The 27,454-nt window shown below is 38.1% G+C and overlaps 2 protein-coding genes across 2 annotated transcripts in view; one reads left to right on the top strand and one right to left on the bottom strand.

The window, feature by feature from the left end:
* Positions 1–27,454, top strand: part of LOC123626427 (A disintegrin and metallopeptidase domain 3-like) — a 121,204-nt gene that overhangs the window by 65,316 nt on the left and 28,434 nt on the right. Inside the window, exons 13-16 of the mRNA XM_045535374.1 lie at positions 7,528–7,626; positions 10,210–10,405; positions 10,907–10,994; positions 11,247–11,427. Coding sequence (XP_045391330.1) covers positions 7,528–7,626; positions 10,210–10,405; positions 10,907–10,994; positions 11,247–11,427 — 564 coding nt within the window. The remainder of the gene's footprint in view (positions 1–7,527; positions 7,627–10,209; positions 10,406–10,906; positions 10,995–11,246; positions 11,428–27,454) is intronic.
* On the bottom strand, positions 1,048–6,915 carry LOC123626491 (squalene monooxygenase-like). Its single transcript, XM_045535468.1, is given in 5 exon segments — positions 1,048–1,422; positions 1,424–2,520; positions 2,624–2,773; positions 4,829–4,905; positions 6,905–6,915. Coding segments are annotated over 5 exon segments (1,710 nt in total).

Here is a 27,454-nt window from a genome sequence, read left to right as displayed (position 1 = left end):
AATTTTATATTTATTTTTTTCCTTTTTTACTAATAAACTTTATTCTTTAGAGCAGTTTTAGGTTTACAGAAAAATTGAACAAGAAATGCAGAGAGTTCCCAAATACTCCCTCTCCTTGTTCCCCCTGCTTAACTTCCCCTATTGTTAGCATCTTGCATTGCTGTGCTACATTTGTTACAATTGATGGGCCAATATGGAGCATTATTATGAATTAAAGTCCATAGTTCACATTAGGATTTGCTTTTGGTGATGTACATTCTATGGGTTTTGCCAAATGTGTAATGTCATGTATCCACCATTGTGGTATCACACAGAATAGCTTCACTGCTCTAAAGACCCTCCATGCTCTGCATATACATCCCTCCTCCCCACAACCTCTGGCAACCACTGGTCTTTTTACTGTCTCTATCGTTTTGCCCTTTCTAGGATGTCATATGGTGGAATCATACAGCATTTAGCCTTTTCAGATTGGCTTCTTTCACTTAGTAATATGCATCTAAGATTCCTCCATGTCTTTTCATTTTTTTTTTATTTCAGCTTATTATGGGGGTACAAAAGTTCAGGTTATATATATATTTTTAATGTCAAAATATTATGGGGGTACAAACGTTTTTGGGGGTACATATAATGCCTCTGTCTCGCCCAAGCCAGAGCTACAAGTGTGCCCTTCTCCCATACAGTGCATATTATTATTATTATTATTTTTTTTGCTCATTCTTCATTTTATTTGCATGTCCCAACGACTCATCCCAAATACTAAGTTCAAAAGAAAAGCTGCAGGTCCTTAGTATTAGCACTAGTTTATGGTAACAATCATTCCTTTTATATATCTAGCTTATTTTACCCTTCATTTTAAATTGTAAATTAAAGCATATGTTTTTACATGTTTATATACAAAAAACTTCAAAAACAAATCAATCCTAATGTTGGTTCAAGAGGTTCCACTTTAGAAGTGGTATAGTACTATGAAATATACATCCTCTTCCAAAAGTCTCTCAGGACTTGCTGAGTTTCAAATATTCATTCACAAATGGTTCTGCTTTAAGCTTAATGAACCATACACTTCATTTCTGAGTCAATCAAAGGAAATATTACAGGACACGCTTTGTACAATACAGCACCACTACGGAGAAAGGCTCGGGGTTTTGTAATCCAAGGTTCCGATTTAAAGCAAAAATATATGGCATAGACTGCAACAGCAAAGAAGTGTCCAGTTAAAACCACAGGGTTAGGAGATAATACAGAAAGCAGCCCAACAGGACCAGCAACACATTCTCCATCAAATTTGAAATAAAGAAAACAGGCTTTTCTTAGCTGATGCAGGGAATCATCTGTGCAAGAAAATAATTCATAAAGAGCCTGAGCAAGGATGTTCACAACAAAAGAATGAGATGTTTTTCTTGTCCAATAGAATGATTTTTTTGGCCTGGAAAATAGCTGCATCATCATAAAGGTCAGGGATACCCTTTAGCAGTTTTCTCCACAGTTTTACGTCTTTAAAAGCAACAGTCATTCCTGCACCAGTAAGAGGATACCTCATGTTATATGCATCTCCCAAAAGAAGGACATCTCGTTTGTTCACTTGTGAAGGAGGAAGGAAGCTTGCTGGCATGGCCCTCAAACGAGAATTCTCAGTGGCTTCTAGAAATGGTTCTTTCAAGTGATCAGGTATTTGTGGGTAAATTTTTTCAACCATGTATTCTCTTAAATTACTTGGCATTTCTCCTCGAACATCAACAAGTACTCAAGTTTCACTGGATGAAATCTGGTAGATGAGAACTGGACTTGGATTAGCTAAAATAAGTTCAGCATGGTTTACTTTAAACTGTGGTGCATTCTTCATAAGTAAGCCAACAAAATTAGATGAAACAGAAACCTTATTGGAGACCAGGTGTTTCCTGAATTTGGAGAAAAGCCCATCTGTAACAACAGTCAAGGGAGCATGGAGTTCCTTAATATCTCCAGTCTCTTTATCCCTGTACTGAACTCCTATCACAGCATCGTCTTCTTCTAATAACTGTAGCACAACACCTTAAATAAACGTTACATTGGGCTCTGCCATGGCTGCTTTCTGGAGACTCATGATGAATCTTCCATGATGGAAAACTCTTCCACTCTGCATTTGATTGTTTTCTGACAGAGGGTAAGGAATCTGAACCTCTGGCTTGCTTTCCTGATCGTGAATCATGTAGCCATGTACAACCTGGGCATCAAAACCTTCCACTGTATCTCCAAGACCAAGGTCTTTAAGAACTTGATAGCCACCTGGCTGCAGAAATTCTCCAACTATCCTGTCAGGCTCTTTTAAATCTCTCTCAATCACGGTCACCTTTCTTCCATCTCTGGAAAGCACCGCTGCCAAAGCAGAGCCAAGTACACCAGATCCCACGATGATAACTTTGGGATCACTTTGGGAAGATATTAATGTAGAGGCAGCTGCTCCCGTTAAGATTGTTTCTGAAATATTGGTTCCTTTTCTGTGCTGCAGCACATCTCTTTCTTGGCGGGTACAGTACAATCCTTACCCCGAGGATTTAAATAAAAGTTTTCTCCATCATGGAAAGTGATTCTGTTCGTTTTCCAACTGAAATTCAGCCCCGGAACTGCCCATCAGCGACTTCACTTCTCCGCCAGCAAAAGGCAGGCTCCATCCAGAGAGACCTCGGACTGCAGCGGTGGCGGCGGCTCCCCACGGCCTCCTCGCCGGCCTCCTCGCCGGCCTCACGTGCGGCCTCCTCGCCGGCCTCCTCGCTGGCCTCCCTCCCAGCTCCCGCTGGCCCCCATATTATTATTTTGTAATAAAGGGACTGTGCGTTAGTCTAAGATTCATTTCCATGTCCTTCTTACTAATTCAAGACTAATACATCCTTTCTCATATCAAATGAAAGTGAATAAGAGACTGCAGTTTTGAGGGTTGACTTCTGTTTCTTCCCCTCCCCAGGCTGAGCTGCTGGGGTCAGATGCTCCTCTTGCTTCAGCCTCTGGGGTGGCTGGGACTAGAGGCACGTGTGACCCTGCCCAGCCCCGTAACTTCTGCATATGTTGTCTGATGTGGCAAAAGGGACTTTAAATATGTGATCAAGTAAAATATTTTGAGAGAAATTGATTATTCTTTGTTATCTGGGTGGGACCAGTGTAATCATAAGGGTTCTTACTAGCCTGATGCAAAAGGGTCAGAGTTAGAGGAGATGTGACAATGATGTTTGAAGATTCTGTACTGCTGGATTTGCAGATGGAGAAAGGGTCCATGAGCCAGGGAGTGCACGTGGTCTCTCGAAGCTGGAAAGGCAGGGAAAAAGATTCTCTCTTAGACCCTCCAAAGGAATGCAAAACTTCTAATACATGGTTTTAGTGTAGTAAGACTCTTTTTGGACTTATACCATCTTATCTAGAATTATAAAACAATACATTTAGTGGTTGTAAGCCACTAACTTTATGGTAATTTGTTACAGCAGAAATAGAAAATGACAAAAAAATGACTGAACTGACTCTTGGTCCCTGGAGGTTAACAAACTCCTTGAACAGATTTAAATATTTCCTACGGAGCAGGCTGCAGTTTTTCTGAGGAGAATAACAATTTGACTATCGTAGAAGCCTAGATTCAATACGTTGGCCTATGTTGGTTAAACTTATTTCTGCCAAGATATTTGTAGCTACTTCAGCAGCAACATTTTGCTGATATGAGGTCAAGGTCCAATTCTTATTAAATTGAAGATAGGGATTATTAATGTGAGGGGAATTTAAGTAGCAGAAGAGACAGGAAGGAATCTGTCTTCTGAAGGATTGAAAGTAACAGCTAATGGTTTTGTCAGGAGAGTCCGTGAGATGGCAGGTCCAGGAAGCTGTACAATTCAGAGCAATAGCTATGGGCTTGAGAAAAGTACACAAGAGAATTTTATTTTTCCTTAGCCAGTAGCAGAGACCTCCAAATCTAATAAAATGTGGCCAGAGGAAATCACATCAGTGTTCAGAACTTTATCTTGGGCAGAGGCTGTCTACCTCTAATGTCATCAGGACTCAAGTTGAGGTTTCCTGATAGAATGGGCGTCCAGTGCATAGAGTAAGGGTAGGGGGGATAGTCTGGGACAAGATGGTCACCAAAGCATTCAGAGTTGACAGGCCTGGGCCAAGTGTCCTGCAAGTGAGAGCCAAGAGTTTAATTTTCTCACTTTCTACTCTTGACCTCCTAGAGTCTAAGGTTTTCCTTCTTCACCTGCCATGGTTGCTCTTGTCCCATGGCCGTGTGATCAGCATGAATAGTGTTTGTAGCAACCTCTTTACCCTTTTGCCTCCTTCATCACATCAAACTAAACCAAAAGCTGGGTTCATCCCTATGTAGTTTGGCAGTTTAATTCTTGTACGTCTTGTGCCATCTCAGAACATCTCCCATCTACTGATGCGTGGCCCTAAAGTCTCATCTATGAGCCTGTAAAATCAAAACAAGTTATCTGCTTATAAGCATAGGTACATATTCCCATTTTAAATGGGAGAAGGAAGCAAGAAGAAAGGGGTAACAGGCTGCAAGCAAGTCTGAAACCCAAGAGAGCTGACACTGGGGATTCAGACTCTTGAATAATCTGCTTTGACTGCATGTCCAGTGTCCTCTACACACAAGTGCAAGGGTGGGTGGGTCCAAGGCCTTGGGAAGCACCCCCTCCCCCCCATGGTTTGGCTGGTCTCAATTCATCCAGCTCTCCCAGTCTGGCATTGCATGCTGGTGGCTTTATAATTCTGGGATCTTAGTGGTGGCGCCACTCTCACAGCCCCACTAAGCATTGCTCTAGTGGGGACTCTCTGTGGTGGCTTCTCCCCTGTAATGAGTCTATACCTGGGCCTCCAGGCTTTTCATCCTTTGAAATATGAGTGGAGGCTACCAAGCCTCTACAGCTCTTGCTTTCTGCAAGCCTGCATAATTAGCGCCATGTGGATGCTGCCATTAGGACTTGCACCTTCTGGTAGGAGCTGTACCTGAGGCTGCTTGAGCAAGGCTGGGGAGCACTGTGCTGGAATACTGGGAGCAGAGTCCTGAGGCAACCTTGGTAAGTGATCCCATGAAGAGCATCCCAGTGTGTCCTCTGAAACCATTCTGCCCTCCTAGGCTTCTAGGCCTGTGATGGGAGGCAAAGCCTCTAATATCTCTAAAATGTTTTTAGCATCTTCCATCTTCTTGAGGAATAGCACCTGGCTTCCTTCTGTCTCTTAAGCAAGTTTCTGGGTACATCCTTGGTGTCCTTTCCTGAAAATGCTCTTTGATTCTCTACTACATGGCTAGCCTATGGATTTTCCAAATTTTTTCCACTGCTTCCCTTTTCTCTAGCAGTTAACCATAAGCAGTTAGAAGTAAATACACAGCGACCTGGGCATTTTGCTGTTTGGAGATTTCTTCTGCCAGACACCTTAGTTCATCACTCTCAAGTTTGGCCTTCCACAAAGCCCCCAGGCATGGTCACAGTTCAGCCAAGTCACTGGCCAGCTCATAACAAGGATATCCTGTACCCTAGTTTCCAATACCTTTTCCTCTGTTACATCTGAAACTTCATGAGAAGAGACTTCACTGCTGCAATTCTGCCAGCATTCCAGTCTTGACCACTTAACTAATCCCTAAGGAGTGCCACAATTTCCCCAGTATTTTTCTATTCTAAGCCCTTATCACAATCTAGCCTTCTATCGTGCTTCTCCCAACTCTTCCAGCCACTACCCATTACCCGGTTTCAAAGCCACTTCCACATTCTTAGGTATTTGTTATCAGCAGCACCCCACTTTTCAATACTAATTTCTTGTCTTGAATTATTTTGCTTATTTTGTGAATTACCTATCTGTATTTTTTTAATCCTGATGTATTACCTTTATATCAATACTTTTGAATTCTTTTTCAGACATTTAATGGATTTGGGAGGGACATTGTTACTGGACAATTATTGTGTTTCTTTTGGAGTGTCATGTTTCTTTGCTTTTTCATGTTTCTTTTTTTCGTATGTTGATATCTGCACATCTGGTGGAACAATCACCTTTTCCAATTTTATAGAATAGCTTTCACAGGGAAAGACTTTTTCCTGTAGGTGTGTCCTTCAGCATCAGTTGAGCAGGGGGATTTGTCTTTGGTTCTGGGTGGACACCATGGTGTAGTCTCTGTTTGATTTCTTTAGTTGTCTTGAGTGCCTCAGTGGCCCAGATTGTTAGTGTTTTTGTATGCATTGGTGTGGATATTTTCAAGTTGATGCCCCAAAACTGAGCTAGTAATCAGGCCTTTTGGGAGGGCAGGCTCTGGGTATGGTGGCTTTGCTTTCTGGTCAGGGAGGCAGTGTTGCTGGTGGCACTTGCCAAGCAGCTTGGTCCTCGGTTTTTAGGGGCATACATGGTGCACGGAAGCTCCACTGGTCAAAGGAGTGAAATTGCCGGTATGGCAGGTGCCATGCAGCTAGCCCTGAGGCCCGGGAGAGAATGAAAATCGGGCCCCCTTGGCTTGGATGCTGTATCCTGAATGTGCTAGACTGCCTTTTCCCTGGATTATAGAATGCTGATTAAACTTAGGGGGCCAGAATTATGAACATACCACTGGGTCAAAGTGGGGTTGTTTTGTTGCAGCCTTTCATGCAGACATAGTGGGACGACGGCTAGATCAAAGGATTGTGGAGATGCAGGGGCTACTGGGTCCCAGAACATGATGCGCTATGGTAGGGACTCTGTTCTCAGAATGGTGTTATCCATAGTAGTTGTGTCTCAGGGAGAGTGAGGGATCCTGCATGGGTTTCCTCTCTAGAGCAATGCAACCATGCGGACCCCAGGCATCTCCCTGTACTGGGCTCGGAGGCTGTGAGAACTGTGGGGCTCTTCTGTGCCCAAGAATCCAGGTATTTTTGGTGGCAGTGTGAACTTCTGGGGACCTATCTGCTATCTTGCTTACCTTTTCCCCATGATGCGGATTCTCTCTTTTCTCTGTGCCCACCCAACCAGGAGTTTTGCATCTCTCTCTGTGCTGCCAACCTAATGCAGTCATCTATTTGTTATCTTTGTCCTTTGTGGACTGGGCGGGCATTGAACCCCTCTTTTCAGTCTCCTTGATTGACAAATTTTTCTTTGAAACATCATTTATAATAATAAACTATTGGTACTATTTAGAAACCTCTATTTTTTCATATTCATACATTGTTATTTATTCCCCAAATGATGTCTTAGTAAGACTTGATTAATATGAAAAAACATCTATAATATAATAAATAAAAGTATACAAATTTGCAGTACACATTTTTATAAACAAAAATAGGACTGAAATTGCATTAAATTTTTAATAGGTCAATTTCTTCAGCATGAAATTATGAGTAATTTCATCAACATCACCTTTTTTTCCTATAGGAAAAATATCTTAAGTTTAAATAAAGTGGTATGAAAATAAATACAAAAATCAAAAGTCATGCTGTGATTGTAATTAAGATAAAGACATGCTTAGTATGTTTTGAAAGGAAATAAAATTATTTATTTGATTAAAATTTGATTAAAAGTGATTAATATTATTATATTTGCTTTTAGACATGCACTCATAAAAAATGCTGTAATCCTAAAGATTGCAGTCTGCTGGGAGCTGCAGAATGTGGCAGTGGGGTATGCTGTGATGTAAATACTTGCATGGTAAGATTTCAAAATATTACATTATTTTTTAAAATAAATTTTTGTTGTCTTATTCATTTTTATGTTTCAAATATTTTACTCTATATTCTCTGTGGTCAGCTCCTATTTGGGGGTCTACTTCCTAATAGCATATGAACATTTATTTTATATCCCAAATATTTTGTAGAGCATGGTTTTAGAGGATATGTGTATCATTACAGCCCAGCCAGGTCCCTTGCCCACTGCCTAGTAAAGGCCAATATACTGTGACAGCATGGGTTGCAGTGGAGAAAGAGTTTTATTTTGCAATGCACCAGGTGAGGAGATGGGAGTAATTTCTCAAATCCATATCCTTGAGAATTTGAGGGCTAAGATTTTTAAAGGTGGTTTGGTGAACAAAAGGCTAGAGAATTCTGTCTGCTGATTGGCTGAGGATGAACTTGTAGGGTTGGGAAGCAGAAACCATCTTCTCAGTTGGGAGATTTCCTAGGTAGTGGGTCTCAAGGTTTGTTAGATCCATTCTCAGCCTGTCCACGGGTCCCTGCACTATGGTAGGGACTGTGTTCTCAGAATGATGTTATCCATAGTAGTTGTGTCTCAGGGAGAGTGAGGCACCCAGCATGAGTTTCTTCTCTAGAGCAATGAAACCATGTGGACTCCAGGCATCTCCCTATACTGGGCTCAGGGGCTGTGAGAACTGTGGGGCTCTTCTGTGCCTGAGAATCCAGGTGTTTGTGGTGCTAATGTGAACTTCTGGGGATCTGTTTGCTATCTTGCTTACCTGTCCATGGTCTGGTTGACATCAGTGTGTCCCCTCAAATGCAGAGTCAAAAATATCTCAAAGACCAGTCTTAAACTTTACAATAACAATGCCATCTATAGAAGCAGTTGGGGATGTTACAAATCATGCACCTGTCAGGAAGAATACATGCCATTATTCACTAAGCAGTTGCAGCAGTAAGGAGGTTTGGGAACAATGGTGGGTTAACTTCTGGATCTATCTATACTTTTATAGAAATCAGACTTTTATTACTACTTCTACCTCATGACTTTTCATTAGTTTAATATAGGAAGTTTCATTGTTCCATGAAGTTTTAGATATTAAACATGTTTTCTATTATTTATACTGTTTTATTTGTTTTCAAGTTGATTATCTATTGTATTGGTAAATAACAGAAATCCGATTCAAACACAATTGATTTCAGGATCCAGAGGATGTCCTTAGTTCTCTTTCAACCTTCTTATCTCTGCTTTTCACTGTGTGGTTTTAATCACTGTTGAAGACCCATCTGGTTTTTACATTCAATAGCAATTCCAGATTATTTGGGTGGTATGAATTCCTTTTGTAATAACAGAATATAGCAATTTAACGTTTAAACAACTTATAAAAAATTATAGAACAAGAAAACCATACACATTTTGCATGCAATGCTCAGATAAAGAGACAAAAATATTTAAAATTCTCATTTTGAATATATTAGAGAAAGGAATCAATACTCAGCAATATGTAGCATGTCAAATACTGATGTGTAGCTTTGACAAGGTGTTCTCTTCTACTCTATGGACTAATTATTAAAGCCAGTGATCATTTGTTTTCAAGTTGCATGAATATAAAGGCCACAGTAGGATTTGTACTTCATAGCAATAGACCTGTTGCATTTCCCTTAACCAGAGCTCTGGTTTTGGCCTTTGTCTCTAAATACTGGAATTGAGTATTAAGAATTTTCTAAACAGTCCACCACCCTTTGTCTACATCCTAAAGGGTAGTTCGTTAAAACAGAGATAATTGCTTCATTTAGTATAATGAAAAATCACAGGACAAGTTGCCAGGGAGAGCCTAAAGGATCATAACTAAATTGTACTGTGTTAGTTCATATTAATTTTCTCATGTGTTCTGGCATAGAATTTGACTTTTGTTGTCACTCAAAGACTCACAAGTGTCTTGTACTCTGCTCTCATGTTTATTTACCTACCATGAGTGTAAAAGGTTCCAATTTACTTTTTGGTCTACTTTCAAATAGGCCAATTTCTACCAAAGCCTGTCTAAAATGTAGAGATTTGATTCAATTATTTTTCTTATACATTTTTAGCTTAGGTAGGCACAACCCCAAGTGCAAGTATATGAAACACAGTTTAATCAGCTGTTTGCTAACCCTTGAAGTGATTAACATATTTCTAACGATTACTTAGAAATTCCCATAGGTAATTAAAAAAAAAAACTTTAATTTGTACAACATAATGCCAACTATGTATCAGTCAGTTGTATCTTGATGATGAACAGCCAAGCAAAGAAAAGCAAACACAGACTTAAGAAGCTTAAGATGAAGGTGAATCTAGCTTCATGTTCAGGTACATCTTTGTTTCAAATAGTCACAACAGAATTTTTATTCTATGTGTCTCTTGGATACCCTTGCTTTTTAGCTGATGATTCTCAATATGTGATATATACAAGTCATTGTGGCTCCTTGGTTTTGTAGTACATAGTGTACAATATTTCAGAAGAGTAGAGAGATTCATTTTTAACACCCAACTTAATTCTTGGTAGTGGAGGAAAACTTGACTGAGCCTGAAATAGATATGTATTTGTTTTTCTTTGTCTCACAGATATTTGAAAGAGGACGTCTATGTAGGAAAAGCAAAGATATGTGTGATCTTCCAGAATATTGCAATGGATTGTCTGAGTTTTGTGTACCTGATCGCCGAGCTGCTGATTGGGAACCATGCAGTAATAAGACTGCCTTTTGCTATAAAGGAGTGTGCCGAGATCCGGATATACAGTGTGTAGAGTTATTTGGAAAATGTAATAGTTTTACCTTTTCTCTGGGATTCATTTTTAAGTTGTAGTTATTCTAAAGTCAGTAGTCCACCCTATAGCCATACTAAAAAATGTTGTCGTTTACATTCAAATTTGAAAAAAAATTGCAAACCAAAGCAGCTTTGAATGCTGTCAAGAGGTAAAATGGATCTAATAAGTACAGGATACAAATAATAGGACATCAGTGAAATTTCACGTGACTGATGGAAAGAGAGTAGACTGTTAGAATAGTGCATAACAGAGTAAATTACTGTTTTATTTATCAATCATATCTGCATGATAATACAATTTTTTTTCTGTTTTCAAGTGGGTAGTTTTTAGTGTTTCTTTTTTTTTGTATCAGGTAGATGACATCACAGATTTTTAGCTGATGACACTGACTTGGCATTGTGTTGTTGTCTAGATGTTTCTATACTGATTTACCACACTTTTTTAAAGCTTTTAATATTTTTTAATATTAATAATTGGAAATCCTTATGTTTTCAGTTGCTAAAGGAGGTCCTTATCTGTGTTTACAAGAAGTGAATTTACAAAGTGACAAATTTGGAAACTGTGCTGGACGTTGTGATTATAAGTGGGTATTTAGAAAATTATACATTTCCCGAATGCATGTGTGTGTGCTGTGTGTGTGCCACAGAGCACACTTATAACACTCGCTTACTCAAATGGGAGATAACCCTATTGTATACAGTGTATGTTCTGAATAGCCTTAGTGTTTATTATCTGAGTAATATTTTGAATTATCCTCATATTTTGAATTGTTGTTTACCTAGCATATTATGTACCTAGTGAAAAATGGATAATTTTTTCTACCTCATATTTCCAGGAATACCCATTGTGGAAAAATGGTTTGTCACTGGACACATTCAGAATTAGTATCAATCCTTTACCACGATGTGCAATATACTTTCATTGGAGGCTTTGTATGTTTGTCTGCAGCTTTAACAAATTCTTCAAGAAAAGATGAGACCTATGTAAAAGATGGTACTATTTGTGGGCCCAACAAGGTAAATATGATTTTTACTTGAAACTATATATGTGGTGGATTTGTATGGGAGTGCCTGGAGAGAGAGAGAGAGAGAGAGAAAGAGAGAAAGAGAGAAGGAGAGAGAGAGAGAGAGAGAGAGACAGAGACAGAGACAGAGACAGAGAGGAAGGGAGAGAGATCTTACCTTTTTTAGCTATACATTTTGGTTACTCCAGTATGATCTTAAAATACAAAGATCACAATTTCTGTTGGTTAAAGGAACTCTTGCTTTACTATTTATTATTTTTATTAGAATTTTGCTATAGGTATTTAAGCTTGTTTTTCCCCACTAGAGAATCTAAGCCTCCTTTTTAGACCAGGATCTGATTTGCAAATATTGTGTGAACCAGGAACTAAAAGAATAAAATAATACACCGAAAAATGTCAGAACAACATGAATAATAGGCACATTTAATAAAACCAGAGAAAGAGCCAAGTATTTAGTTCCACAGCGTTACTGCCCAACTGGGTCCCTTGCCCAGTGGAAGCCAACACACTGCAACAGCAGGTGCTGCAGTGGGGAGTTTTACTTTGCAAGGTGCCAGGCAAGGAGATGGAGTAATTTCTGAAATCCATTTCTCCAAGAATTTGATAGAAAGGGTTTTTAAAGATAGTTTGGTGGGCAAAGAGCTAAGGAATTTGGTCTTCTGATTGGTAGGGGATAGCTCACAAGGTTGGGATGCAGAAATTATCTTCTCAGTGTGAAGTTTTCCTAGGTAGGGAGTTTCAGAGCTGTTGGATCCGTTCCCACGCCTGTCCATGGGTCTGGTTGGCCTCAGTAGGTCTGCAGGATGCAGAGTCTGAAAAGCACCTCAAAGACCAGTCTTAAGGTTTATAATGACAATGTTATCTATAGAATCACAAGTCTTGGGATTTATGACAGCAATGTTACCTGTAGAAGAAGTGTGTGTGTGTGTGGTGGTGGTGGGGGGTCACAAGTTTTGTGCCTGTCAGGGAGGACAGTGCCATTAAGTGTTACCAATTACAGCAGCAAGGAAGTGAGGGAACAATGGCTGGTTGACTTCTGGCTATATACTATATTTTTATATAAATCAGACTTTTATATAACTATTTATACCTTGTGGCTCTACATTATTTTAATATGAACAGTTTGACCAGTAGTTGACAAAGAAGACTAACTGGTTATAATTAAAATAACTCATTTATTTGCTGATTAACCTACTCCTTTAATACTTCCTCCTAAAACACAAAGTATGGAAACTCTTTCCCCCTCCTCTAATACCTTATCCTTCGTATCTTATCTATCCATTTAACTCTTCCTGAGTTGTATCCTTTATAGTAAACTGGTAAACATAAGTAAAGTGCTTTCATGAATTCTATGAGCCATTCTCACAATTTATTGCCTTGTGGAGCAGGTGACGGAAACCCCCAATTCATACCTGGTCTGTCAGAAGTATGGCTTACCTGCTACTTGCCATTGGCATCTGTGGTGTGGGTAGTCTTTAGAGTCTGAGCCCTTTAACTTGTGGGATGTGGTGTGTCTTAGTCCGTTTTTGTTTTGCTATGAAGGAATACCTGAGGCAGGGTAACTTATAAAGAAAAGAGGTTTATGTGGCTCATGGTTCTTCAAACTGCACAGGAAACATGACACCAGCATCTGCTTCTGGTAAGGGCCTCAGGCACCCTCCACTCATGGAAGAAGGTAAAGAGGAGCTGGTCTGTGCAGAGATCACATAGCAAGAGAGAGGAAGTGAGAAAGAGGCAGGGAAGGAGGTACTGGCCTCTTTTTTAAACAAGCAATTCAAGAGGAAACTAACAGAGTGTGAAGAGAACACACTCATTACCCAAGGGCAGCACCAAACCAATCATGAGAGATACACCACCATGACCTAAGCACCTCCCATTAGACCCTTCCTCTGACTTTGGGAATCAAATTTCAGCATGAGGTTTGGAGGATTAAATATCCAAACTATAGCATGCTGCTACCTCCATGCAGATACATAGTGTTAGAATTGAATTTACTTTTTGGATGCCAAGTTGATATTAGAGAATTAATTGATGTCAGAGAAAACACCCACGGATTGTGCATATATGCTTGTGTATTAGCTAATATGCATACGCTTGTGTATTAGCGTATGTGTGTGTGTGTGTGCATGCAAAGAAAAGTTTTATAAAACAGGACATATGACTAAGGAATATGAAAACTTTTCACCTAATTTGTGATTAAATACAAAGTAAATTAGTATCCAGATATTGCCTTTGTCTTGTCAATTTGTCATTGAAAATGATATATGATGTTGAGAAGTGTATCTTATTAATATCATCCCCAAACAAGTAAAAATAAGCACATACCTTCTGGAAAATGATTTAGAAATGTGTAGGGAGTCAAATATATTATTATAAATTTTTATTTGTTTATAATATAATACATTAGCATAGAACAAGTATGAGTTATAGTAGAGAAAAAAAAATCAAGGCAGAGTAAATGCCAGTTTACTGTGGTTGGTCAGATGAATTACAGTATATGTAACATGGAACACAATATTTCTCTTAATTTATTTATTTATTTATTTATTTATTTATTTTTTATTTCAGCTCTTTGTGGGGGTACAAAAGCTCAGGTTATATACATTGTCCGTGTCCCGCCCATCCCCCTGAATCAGAGCCTCAGGTGTGGTGTGTCCATTCTCCAGACAGTGCGCCTGGCACTCACCATGTAGTCGTACCTCCATCCCCTCCCCGCCACCTCCCCGAGTCAGCACCTTCAAGCATGACCATTCCCCAGACGGTGCGCAACGCACTCATCATGTAGGCATACATCCATCCCCTCCCCCCACCCCCCGTCTCAGTCTGATATCCAATTGGTATCCTTCCCCGATGTGCATTTAGGTGATGATCAGGGAAACCAATTTTCTGGTGAGTACATGTGATGCTTGTTTTTCCATTCTTTGGATACTTCACTTAATATAATGGGTTCCAACTCTCTCCAGGAGAACCAAAGAGATGTCGTGTCATCGTTATTTCTTATAGCTGAGTAACACTCCATGGTATACATATACCACAGTTTACTAATCCATTCGTGAATTGATGGGCACTTGGGTTGTTTCCACATCTTTGCGATTGTGAATTGTGCTGCTGTAAACATTCGGGTACAGGTGTCGTTGTTATAGAATGACTTTTGTTCTTCTGGGTAGATGCCCAATGATGGGATTGCTGGATCAAATGGTAGGTCTACTTGAATCTGTTTAAGGTATCTCCATAATGCTTTCCACAGGGGTTGCACTAGTTTGCATTCCCACCAGCAGTGTATGAGTGTTCCTGTCTCTCCGCATCCACGCCAACATGTGTTGTTTTGGGATTTTTTGATAAAGGCCATTCTCACCGGCGTTAAGTGGTATCTCATTGTGGTTTTGATTTGCATTTCCCTGATGATTAGGGATGTTGAGCATTTTTTCATATGTTTGTTAGCCATTCTTATATCTTCTTTTGAAAAATTAGAAGAAAATGTAGGAAAGACTCTTACAGACATTGGTCTAGGCAAAGAATTTATGAAGAAAACCCCTAAGGCAATCACAGCAACAACAAAAATAAACGAATGGGACCTGATTAAATTAAAAAGCTTCTTCACAGCCAAAGAAACAGTCACGAAAATAAACAGACAGCCTACAGAATGGGAAAAAATTTTCGCATACTACACCTCAGGTAAAAGACTGATAACAAGAATCTATTTAGAACTCAGGAAAATCAGCAAGAAAAAAATCAAACAATCCTATAAAAAAGTGGGCAAATGACATGAATATTTTTTTATTTTTTTTTGAGGCAGAGTCTCGCTTTGTTGCCCAGGCTAGAGTGAGTGCCATGGCATCAGCCTAGCTCACAGCAACCTCAAATTCCTTGGCCTAAGCAATCCTACTGCCTCAGCCTCCCGAGTAGCTGGGACTACAGGCATGTGCCACCATGCCTGGCTAATTTTTTCTATATATATTTTTAGTTGGCCAGATAATTTTTCTATTTTTAGTAGAGACGGGGTCTCGCTCTTGCTCAGGCTGGTCTCGAACTCCTGACCTCTAGAGATCCACCCGCCTCAGCCTCCCAGAGTGCTAGGATTACAGGCGTGAGCCACCGCACCTGGCCAATATTTCTCTTTAAAATGACATTTGCAAAGACTTTTTAATGACTTGGAAACATTTCCAGACTCCGAGTGGAGGTTTTTCCAAGTTCTTGATGTTCCTTGGAAAAAGAATTTCAGGATGCACCACCTAAGCCAAGCAAGTGACAGATTTTTATTGAAAATCAAAGTACACTCTCAGGGAAGAGAGTGTGCAGGGTCCAAAAGAGCAGCTGCACAGAGAGGAAGTGGCTTTAGATCTTTTGCCTTCTTATTGATTGAGTGGAGGAATATTCAAGGCCAAGGGGTTGGCTTTTACTAAGAATTTGTGTAGTAATTCCAAGAATTGTGTTCCCTCCCACTTTTATATGGTTTTTTTTGAACGTCATGGTGATTTCAGGGGTGCAGAAATTTTAAAACCACAGTGTAAATAATACTTTAAGTAGCCAAAGTTCAAGTAAGGTGGCAGAGGTAGCTGGCAAGCAAGTCGAAGCCAGTTTTTGTCCAAGGTGATCAGCCCATCTAGTTAGCTTCTGCTTAAGAGTTTATTTTAATACCTGTACCATACCTGATCTTCAAGCCCCTGCATGTGGTCTCAGCCCTGTCTCTTAGTCTCCTACTCTAGCAGAAATATATTTGTAATATTATGTTCAGTGTAAAAACAGGGCAAAAACTTGCAAAACATGCATTTCTACTGTTTGGATTGTACAGATGCATGGAAATTCTATGGGTTGCAATTTCTACTAAAGCATAGATCATATCCTTGGGTTAAGTTGTCTTGCTGAAACTCCCCAACCAAAGATTGCAGCAACTCTGTGGCTTTATGGCTCAGTCATTATAGATTTATGACAGGTAAAAATTAAAGCTTTTCAGAAGAAGCCCTGTGACCAGGTCGTGCAGCATAAACAGCATTCAAGAGTATTTAAAACCTGGGAAGATCTAATAAAATGTATGCAAGATGGCTTTCACACTGGCAGCTATGAAACATTAGAGAATCAAAAAGGCCTATGTAAATGGAGGAATGAACTCTACTCATAAACTGGAGACTCAATATTGTAAATATGTCAGTGTTGTCAAATTTAATTTGTGAACATGTTACCACATTGAAATTCTCAGGAGGTTTTAAATTTTTTTTTTTTTGTGGGGAGGATGCTGGTATACATATTAAAAAATTCATAAGGGACCAGGTGCAGTGATTCATACCTATAATACCAGCACTTTGGGAGGCTGAGGTGGGAGGATCCCTTGAGTCAAAGAGGTAAAGATTACAGTGAGCTATAATCCCACCACTGTTCTCCAGCCTTGGCAACAGAACAAGACCCTTTCTCAAAAAAAAAAAAAAAAATATATATATATATATATTCATATGAAAAGGAAAAATACAAAATAGCCAATGCAATTTCAAAGAAGAAAATGGAAGCTGGAAATTCACTCCACTAAATATCAAGGACTACTGTAAAATCAAAGAATTTAAGGAAGTGCAGTATTAGTACAAGGAGTAGTTAACTGACCTATAGACTTAAATAGAAAATATTATTTCAGAGGAATTGCAGATCAAAATGTTTTAATAAATATCTTCAAAGAAAACTTAGGTGAAGTAAGTGATACATTTAAAGATTTTTTAAATAGACATACAATGAGTTGCAAGGAAAATATTAGTAAATGCATTATATTATGATTACAAACCAGCAAATAAAGAGTTGAGGTTCTAGAAAAATGGACTAGGCATACTTTTTCTTATTCCTTTCATGATATACAGCTAAAAACCCTGAACATTTATGTAAAAAAAAAAAATGAGAACACTGAAGGGTGAAGAGAAAAAGGCAAAAAGGCAAACCAGCTAGGGACTTTGAAACACCAAAAACAACACAGCAGTGAGTTCTTTTTTTATTTTGCTGCCTGTGTCCCAAACTAGGTGTCAGAGAAGCCAGCAATTGAGAAAAGCCAAGTGGCACAGACAAAAAGAAATCCTCAAGGAAATCCCTCCTTCTCTAGCCAAAGGAAGAGTCTAGCAATATAGCCCATGTTTAAACTATAACTGCTCTACTTCTGCCAAATTACACAGAAAAAAAATTGCCTCACATCCAATCCTGCCAAGGTGCCATAAGCAGAAATCTAGTGGAGGGCTTGTCCTTCCCTCACCTGAGCAGTATGTAGGAGCCCCTCCCACCCAGGGTACTAATGGAAACTATACTTCCAGTTATACCTGACAATAATGAGGCAGTGTCCCTTGATTTCCTGCCAGAGTTTTAACAGAGGAGTACTGTTAAAACAGAAGGTTTCACAAGATTCAGAGTCTCATAACACTCGAAATATCTAGGTTTCAATCTGAGTCATGTTTTGTATCAAGAACCCCAAAAAATGACAACTTGAATGAGAAAAGACAACTAACAAATATCAATACTGAGATGACACAGATGTCAAAATTATCCTTCAAAGAATGTAAAACAGTCATCATGAGCATGTTTCAATGAGCAGTCACGCATGCTTGAAACTGATAAAGCAATAGAAAGTTTCAGCAGCAAAGAAATAGAAGATATAGAGAACCAATCAGAAAATTTACAAGTAAAAATTACAATAATCAAAATGTACTACTCAATAATGGTCTCAGGAGAAGAATGTAAGAACAGACAAAAGAATCAGTGAAGCTGCCGTTATTAATAGACTATTAGTAACAAATTCCAGCAACAGTGACAATATAGCCTGAAAAAATAAAGCTTTAGTGACATGAGATTATTACAAAAAGATATGATGTTTATGAAATTTTCATTCTGGAGGAATAGGAGAAAGAGTTTAAGGATGAGAAATTATTTGAAAAGTAATGTGTGGGTATTTTCCAAATTTGGCAAAAAGGCAAAAGCCTACTACAGATTCAAGAAGCCAAGCAAAACCCATATAGGATGAACCCATTGAAATTCACAGTGGAATGCAGCATAATGAAATTTCTAAAAATTAAGGACAAAGGAAAGGAATCTGCGAAATAATGAGTCTGAAAAAGTATCTTGTGTACAAGAAAAATACTTTTACAGTGGCAAATGAAATGAAATCAGGTCAACCTAAATAATAAGCAGAGATGTTCTTCAAAAACAGTAAATTTTTACAAGAATGAGCAGCTGAGCAGAAGCATTGCAATGAGGAATGAATGTGCTGTAACAACCACGGACACATTCAAGGAGGCTGAGGCAAGGGGAAGCAAAAAAAGCAGTGTATGCAAGTTGTTTTGAGTTAAAGAGAACACTGGTCACAAGAGTTTATTTCAAGAGTTGACATTAGTTTATTATTTGAGATAATGTATCAGGCAAGTTTTCTTGTACCTCCAGCTAGCTGCTCTTGAGACTCCTGTAACAAGGTGCAGTTTGAAAAGCCCAAGCCCTTGGCAAAAGTTTTGCTCACAGGCATATGTGCGTAAGAGCCCTTCAGGTTATCTTTGTAATAGTTTTTATCATAGACATGTTTGCATGAGGTCCCTCCTTCACAATCTCCTGGCTTTATTTAAAGTTTTTTTTTTGTTGTTAAGTTTGACACATATGACCATATTTTTTATTCTGACAACTTTCACATTTCATTTCGATCAAGATCTTTCTCCACAGAGTTATCACTGATAAACAGCTCTATTGTTAGGTTTTGATTTTTCCTCAGTATTAGCCAGACTTGTCCCAGTTGTTGGTCTGGTCCAGTGTGGAAGGGAAGTGACAAGGAATCAATCTCAAAAACCCTTTTAGCCACATTTTAGCAACAGGAGGTTTGGAATCAATGGTTCAGGGTAGGTCTACCCAGAGTCCACTGTTAGATTCAAGTTTGCCTGTTTTATAGATGTTGGCTAGCATCTTAAACCACTGAGCGAACATTATTCTATTTGGAGATGTACTTCCATAGATTATTGGCAGGCAACAGGTACAAAGTTTAAAGGAATTAATACAAAACAAAACAAAAAGGAGTATAATAAATCCCTTTTGCATAATGGTTCTGAACCAAGAGCTCAAGCCTAAGGTTATTCCAGTAAACAAATTAAAAAACCATGGGGAACTAGGTGAGACCGGCTGTAGCCCTGTGGCTTGTTTTCTTATTTTATGAAACTAGATCTCAATTTCCACAAAGGAGTTTATCTAGGTACAGCATGTTGTATTAGCGATGGCGTAGATATTCTTCATTTAACCAATAGATGATCCAGAGCTATTTTATCATCTAGTATCCCACGACTGGATTGAATTCAAGCAGAGGGTGAGCAGTGGTTGTGTTAGGGATGCTGTTAAAGTCACACACTGAGTGGACCAAGGAACTTTTTTAAGTCATGTGTAGATCTAGGCTTGGCATGACAACTTTACCATTTTGACAAGGTACTCACAGAAGCTACTCATTGTGAAATTCTAACTATACCTGTACTCTGCCAGGTGAAAAAGTTAACCACAAACAAGGAAAACTTAAGAGAGGGAAGAGTCTCATTATAACAGGGAGTCTGGTTCTGTTTTTTTGGGGAAAGCTGTCCACAGCATGAAGTTGGCAACTTTTTATTCTGGTTTACACTTTGAATGTCCCTGGTTATGGCATTGGGCACTCTGGTGAACTCTAGGAGTGGCCCACACATCAGTCACAAGTCTTAAGAACTGAACAAGTACACAATGTAATGACTGCTGTACTCTGGTTTTTATTTAGAAACATTTTTTTTCTCCCTGTAGTCATCTAGAATTCTACCAGAGATAATCAGAGTAAGACTGATTTCTTTGTAAAATAAGTTTACTTGTATCAAATTTGACCTGATTCTTTACCTAAGTGCATAAAGAATAGTGTTTGAGCACATAGTGATCTCAGATTTTAAAACTTCTTGAGGCTAGAAAGCCAAACAAAGGCAGATTTCAGACTTTGTCTGCAAGTCCTATAAATAGTTTAATATATGGCATCCTGTTGAAAGACTTGGTAATATAGTCACTGTTTCCAACCATATCTTGCTACAAAGAGAACAGATTCTTATTGAACTTATGCAAACAACTATTGACCACAAAAATAAGAATATGCATAAGTAGCTTTCTAAATTTTGGACTGAACAGGCAAAATAAATAAAGTCAGTCCTCCATATTCATGGGTGAGTTCCACATCTGTGTATTTAACTAACTTTGGATAAAAAATATAGAGTAAAAAAGTGGATGGTTGTATCTGTACTGAATATATACATGCTTTTAAAATTTTCATTATTCCCTAAGGGAATATTGTCTGACAACTATTTACCTAGCATTGACATTGTATAAGGTATTATAAGAAATCTAGACATGATTTAAAGTACACAAGAGGGTGTGCATTGGTTACTTGCAAATAATATATCATTTTATATAAGAGACTTGAGCATCCATGGACTCTGGTATCCATGAAGGATACTGGAACCAATTACCCACAGATACTGAGGGACAAACAACTATGTCTTAATTCTACTTACAAAATTATTGTAAATTATAAATAGCTTAAGAGAGGAAAAAGGTTTTCTTAAAATCTGGAAAACAAAATATTATAATAATAAACCAGCTATGTTTCCAATGAAAGTCATGAACACCCATAATTCTTTTTTACCAGTTCATTTAGCCTTATGTAATTAATGTTTATTTTACTTTATCTTGGATAGTAGTTTCATGATTTCATCATTTTATCTATTAGAGTTCTGGACATTTTTACTTAGTCCGCTGATCTTAAAGTTGTCAGCAACCTGTATCCATGAGTACTTGTCAGGGTCTTTTCCCTCAGAAGAACTTTGGTCTGTAGCACATTGCAAATACTTTTGGAGAAGAATTAAGAACTGAAGATATCAAAACCTTAGAATAGCTGCATTTAGAAATTTGATAAAGAGTTCATTATAATAGTGATAGAATTGACAAGAAAATTTAATTATTTCTATTACATACAGCATTTTAAGGTAGCAACTAGAATTATGACTGATGATATCACACCAGGATCATCAGACTTCTATAAATTAGAACTTCACCACCAACAACATATCTACATGAATATAATTTAAAGAAGATTAACCATCATTTATTTTTAAATTTTTTTCAATCATTCCCATATAATTTAACATATCAAACAAGTTTAATTGGTTTAATATCTCTCTTTTACAAGGTGAAAAATACATCCTTTAGGGTTTCTAAGTCCCCAACTAGGAAATTCCCAAAGTTAGTTTGAGGTCAAAACACTTAATTTAGAATTTGATTTTAAAGAACTTTGCTAGGGATTTGAAAAAGCTTGTAACACTTAATTATAACAGAATCACAGGTCATTATAAAATAATGTCATTCACTTAGCCAGAGTAACAATTAAAACATTTAAAAAGTGAGTACAGAGGCACATAGTTAAAAAGAAAAAAACACCTTACACATTTAACAGAAATGATTCAATTTTCCCCCCATAATCAAATACATTGATAAAGACAACTTGAAGCATAAGAAATTATCTTGATAAGATAATACCTAGGCCAAGGTACCTGAAGGTAGAGAAAAACTTTTCAAAATTTATTAAAAGTACAGGCTAATACTCCCAGAAAAGTTAGTTGTTTTATGAACTAAAATAAAATCATAAGACTTCTCCGCCTGCTCCCCCCCTGCCACCGGCTGACTGAATGGACCCCCTCCTGGCCAAGGGGATATCCTAAAACTAAATTGCCTGCCACCAGGAGGGAGGTCACACATGCCTCTTCATGCCCCCTCCCTTCTTGGAGATGTCCTTTTTAATTCATTCACAGGTCTAAGGCTATGCAAGACAAACCTGCAGGTCCTAGATTTATACAACAAATATATGTCCTGGTGCCTTGTCTCTAATTAACAGGCCTCCTTATCCTAAAACATTCCAAGCTTTTAGACAAAGCTCCATGTCTTTAACCAATTGCAAGTCAAAGAATCTTTAAGCCCACCTATAACCTGTAAGCCCCCACTTCGAAATGGCCCACCTTTTCAGGCCAAATCAATGTATGTCTCCCATGTATGGATTTATGACTTTACATGTAACCTCTGTCTCCCTGAAATGTATAAAACCACACTGTAACACAACCACAGCAAGACCACTTACTCAAGACTTCTTGGGTGTGGCTTGAGATTATGGTCCTCAAATTTGGCTCAGAATAAACCTCTTTAAATTATTTTACAGAGTTTGGCTTCTTTTCCTTTGGCAAGATTGATGCCCAGACATGGAGCTCAGAGAACACTCTGGACCTCCGAAGGAGTAGCCTTAACTTGGTGCCAGGTACTGGCATGGCCCCATTTGGGCCACCCCCCACCCCCATGACTCCGAGTTTCTCCTTTGGCAGAACTGATATGTCCTCCTGAGCTCTGGCCCTCCCATTTTTGGTTGATGGTCCTGGTTTACTCTGAGCTGGTTCTTTTCCTATAAATTAATTGTTTGAGATCCTAACTTACATTTGGAGGTGCATTCTAAAGGGTCTTCTCCATTGCATTTTCCTCATAAAATTAATCTCAGTTGGCTTTTCTGTGCATTTCTGAAAGAGGAAACCGAACTGTCTTGTTTGTAGATAAGTGAGAGACTGAGTTCCTCAGCTCCAAAGAGAGAAGGCATTTTACTCCTCCCAGCCAAAAGGCACCCTTGGGTGACCAGGGTCCTGAGTGGGAGTTGCCTGGGGCAATACATTGAAGTGCAAATGGCCCAACAGGGAACCCCCTCAACAAATTAATTAAAACAAGGCTCATACAGAAGACACATATAAGAGCTAATCACTCTGCATTTTGAGCCCTCTTCAAATTACTAGACCCCTGAAGAGAGAAACTGAGACACATAAGAGGGTGGGACCAACTCAGTGGTCAAACATTGAAGAGCCCCCACCCACAATCAGCACACTCTCATCCATGACACTAAACCCTGGACTACAGTTCGTTTGCTGCTTTTAAAGAAAAATGGAGAAAAAAAATGCTTTAAAAATGAGGAAAGACAAGGAGTATGACCCCCTTCAGGTCCCCAGTTGGTTTATGGCACCTCTACTTGCAAGTATTTGTGTAAATGGAATGGTTCAAAGGCATTTTCACGCAATATGGCCAGGCACTTGTATTACTTCCAGAGTTATGTATATATCAGTTTGCACACACATTTCAAACACCATTCTTTAAAGCAGTTGATACCACATTGAACAAAATTAAAAGACATACTGCAAGATGATGGCCATAGTATATACCTCCTCTATCATGTAAAGGTGTTAAACAAATGTGTATTTTTGTAGCTATGCTTGGAAATATTTAACACAGTTATTAGCACTTCCTCATGCAGTGGATTAAACATGACAGGGATAAACTGCTGTGATTGGTAAGTGAACATTGATTCCCAAATGAAGACTATAGTATAGTGCACATAGCTTGCTTTGGGCTCCACCATATAAGAGATGGAGCCAGTTCTCATGTGGGTTTTGGCTAGTGTTTGAATGTAGCTGTGAATGGAAACCCTTTGCATATGGAGTTCAGTCCTAGCCATATTGGGTTAAAAATGGACTTAGACATAAACCTTGCAAACTGATTAATTCAAGAACTCTCTTGCAGTCAGGACAATGACCAGTTTGTATATTATGCAACCAGTCTTATAAATGAGTGAAAAATGAATTTTTTACCCTCTTTTTCTGTCCAAGAAGACCATAATTTATGATTTTTGTGATATAGTTCTTATTAAAGCAATCAGCTAACTCATCTAATTCTTTCTGAATATTCAGCTTGAAATACATATACATATAATACTATACATAAACACATACACATGAACATTCAGGTATGATATAAGTATAGTGAATTCTACAAATTACTTCCACAAGTATATGCTTCTAAATTTGTGTTGGCAGGGGAGTGAACAAGATTGAAATTGATAGTTAAAAACAACTGGTAAAGAAATCTTTAGATGATGCAATATTCATTGCATTCAAAGAACTCTGGTGTCCTTAAAGTATGATTCAGATAATTTATCTGGCTTTGACTCATTGGTGCAGTAGGAGTTTTGGGTTGGCATGACTTTTTACTCCCAAACCATTTTTGATCAAATACATAGTAGGGAGCTTTCTCTATGTAGCAGGGGTTTATTAAATGGCAGTCTTTGTCTCGGAACTTAGATTTTAGGCCATGGTATTTGCAATAGTTCAATTAGGTAGTGCTTATTCTAGAGGATAGACAATTTTAGAAGCCTGACTTCTATAGTCATTATTAATTCAGTTGCTTTAGGAAACAAATTGCCCCTTTATACATTCTCCCATGGGATAAAAGTGTGTTGACTGCATTCTGTAATTGAAAGGAGAGCTGGAGAGGTGAGTAGTGGATGTTGAGAGCTAAAAACTTCTGTGGTTTTGTGGACACACTTCCATGCATAATGCAACATTTTGGCCACCCTTCCCATTCCTCCTTTTTCATCTTATTCCTCAGTTTTTCCTTAGGACTCTGAGGCTGCAGCACTTGCAGAGCATTGTCAGGCTGATCAGCTAGGCTCTCTCCTTTGCCATTGTATTCTGTTTGGTGGCTTTTTCACTTCATTTCATCCACCAATGGCCTTCCATTTTATTTCACAATCTCAAAGAGTTTTAAAATTTCTCATCTTCATATTACATATTTTTGACTAACATTTACTCTCATTTATTAGAAAATAGGGGCTTTTGTGTGTGCTAACTCTGTCGATTTGAATGGGAATACTTCTGTCTCTGTGATATTAATTAATAATATACTTATTCTCATTTGTTATTCTACCTTGCTCAGTTGATTTCAAAGAAGTTGGGTAGTAGACTTCTTTAACCCACCCTTATAAAATGTGGGTCCTTTACAAAAATTAAATTTAATACATATCTACAGCTATATCTATCTATACCTAAATTAATCAATAGAACTAGAAAGATTTCTTATTTATCAATATGAATATGTATACCTCTCTTCTTTATTATAATAAATATTCTAAATACAGCACTAATAAATTTAACATAGTAATATACTAAGTGAACAAGGTACTGCATGCAGATGGGGATTATTCCACCAATGCAAGTTTGCTTAATGTTAGTCACGATAGAAACCATCTTTAAATTTGTCATTTACAAGTCTTAGAACAGTGGAAGAGTTTATTGTCAGAGTGGTGGGCTCACTAGGTGTTCATGGTGAAGGTAGAGAACAATTACTCATACCAAAGTTAAGATAGAAGTACAGGGTTTATTTTACTTTCTCCTACTGAGAAAGAGCTCAACACAAGAAAGGAACAAAGAAGTGTTGGCTCTGAGGCCAAACAGCTCTGGCTCTTTATTAGAGAAGGCTGAGAAGGGGTAGAGGGAAATTTATGGCTATAGCCCGTTAGAAGGAGACAGTGGTGAAATTGCTGAGCTTGCTTTTTTTTTCCTTTTTTTTTCTCTACTGCAGCAGACTGATAACAGGAGCAGCTGTGAGGTATGAGAGAATTGGCTTTCTGTTTTCTCTTTTCTCTGGAAGCAGGTTTATCCTTAGCAGGAATTAAGGCCAGAAGCTCCTCACCCTTGCTGTCAGCTTAGGAATTCTTCAAGGCTGTTAAACAAACTCTTAAAAACATTTTAATCTATAGATAGTTAATCTTAATTACAACAAATTAGATAGTTTACTTTTTCTTTTTTCTTTTTCCTTGTTTGTTAGTTTATTAGCAAGGGCATGCTATCATTTATGAAATTGATCCTAGCTCACCAAACTAGACTAGGAGCACACCTTAGCACATTCATTTCAAAATTGAAAAGGAATATGTTTGGAGCATGTAATTTTCTAAAAAATTAGATAGACTACTTCATAAATAAATTTATAACTGCCTTTTCTTAACCATTCTTATACACAGATCTATAAGAAAATATGTTTATATAATCCAGATATTTTGTCTGAGGAAATATGTCTTCAGGGATTTTTTTGTTTTGTTTTTGGTACCATGATGTGACTACTTCTGGGGCACTATCTGTGTTTCTTCTTGAAAGAGGGACATCTCATGTGTTAGTTTGTATTTAAAACATCATCCCAACTATTGACCAGGCTAAGTACTTTTATAGTGTCTTTGTGTTTTTCCTGTCCATTACAGAAGATCCAGCCACATATTAATCTGTTTACTTGAAGACAATTGCATCAGAAACATGGATATTACATTCTCTTGGCTTTTTTTCCCCATGAAAATAACCCATTGAAGTATGACGAACATATCATTGTCTCAGTGGCAGTGTTTAAGGAACACTAGAATGAAAAGGGTGTTGTGGACTGGTGATGCTGTCTGGTCCAGCACTGTGTTATCCATGCTGGATTCATCAAAGCACTTTCAGTTAATGAACCAGCTGATATATTTTTTCCTTATCTGTTCATGGTGATAGACAATCATGAATTGTTTTTTAGGATGTTAAAGTAAGTTAAAATAGAGACTGAGTGTGAAGAATCCCTGAGCAGACAAAAGCATTTAGACCTAATATGAGCTTAACCTTGCTTGATTTGCAAACATAAGCAAGACTCAATTTGAACTATTTCTGTAAATGCCTATTTTAAAGAGAAACAGAGCTTAAGCTCAACCAATGGGAAGCAGCAAACTAACATATAACTAAGAGCTTTCCAATGGGATAGAACAAGGAAAAAAAACTATAAAACTGTAGGTAATTAGATATTTTCCTGCCCTTCTGTGTTCATCCTACAAAAGCCTCTTTATGCTTCTTTAATGAGCTTCTGAACCCCTTCTGGTTTGGAGCTCTGCTATTCATGAGTTGCTGTTTGCTCAAACAAACTCTTTAACATTTAATTGTGCCAAAATGTATCTTTTTAATAAGGACTATTCATCATGCTTAGGACAACCCATCAGATAACTTGAGAAAATCCAGCCATCATTTCAGAACATGCCTCAAAAGACATTCAAATTAAATGAAAACTTGGATAGAGGCATATTAACATGAAATACATAATCTAATTTATAAATCAAGTTAAATAAATAATTAAAGAAAATAATAGCTTGTATT

This window comes from Lemur catta, chromosome 22 (assembly GCF_020740605.2).
Source record: "Lemur catta isolate mLemCat1 chromosome 22, mLemCat1.pri, whole genome shotgun sequence".
Lineage (NCBI taxonomy): Eukaryota > Metazoa > Chordata > Mammalia > Primates > Lemuridae > Lemur > Lemur catta.
This window is presented reverse-complemented; position numbering and strand designations above follow the sequence as displayed.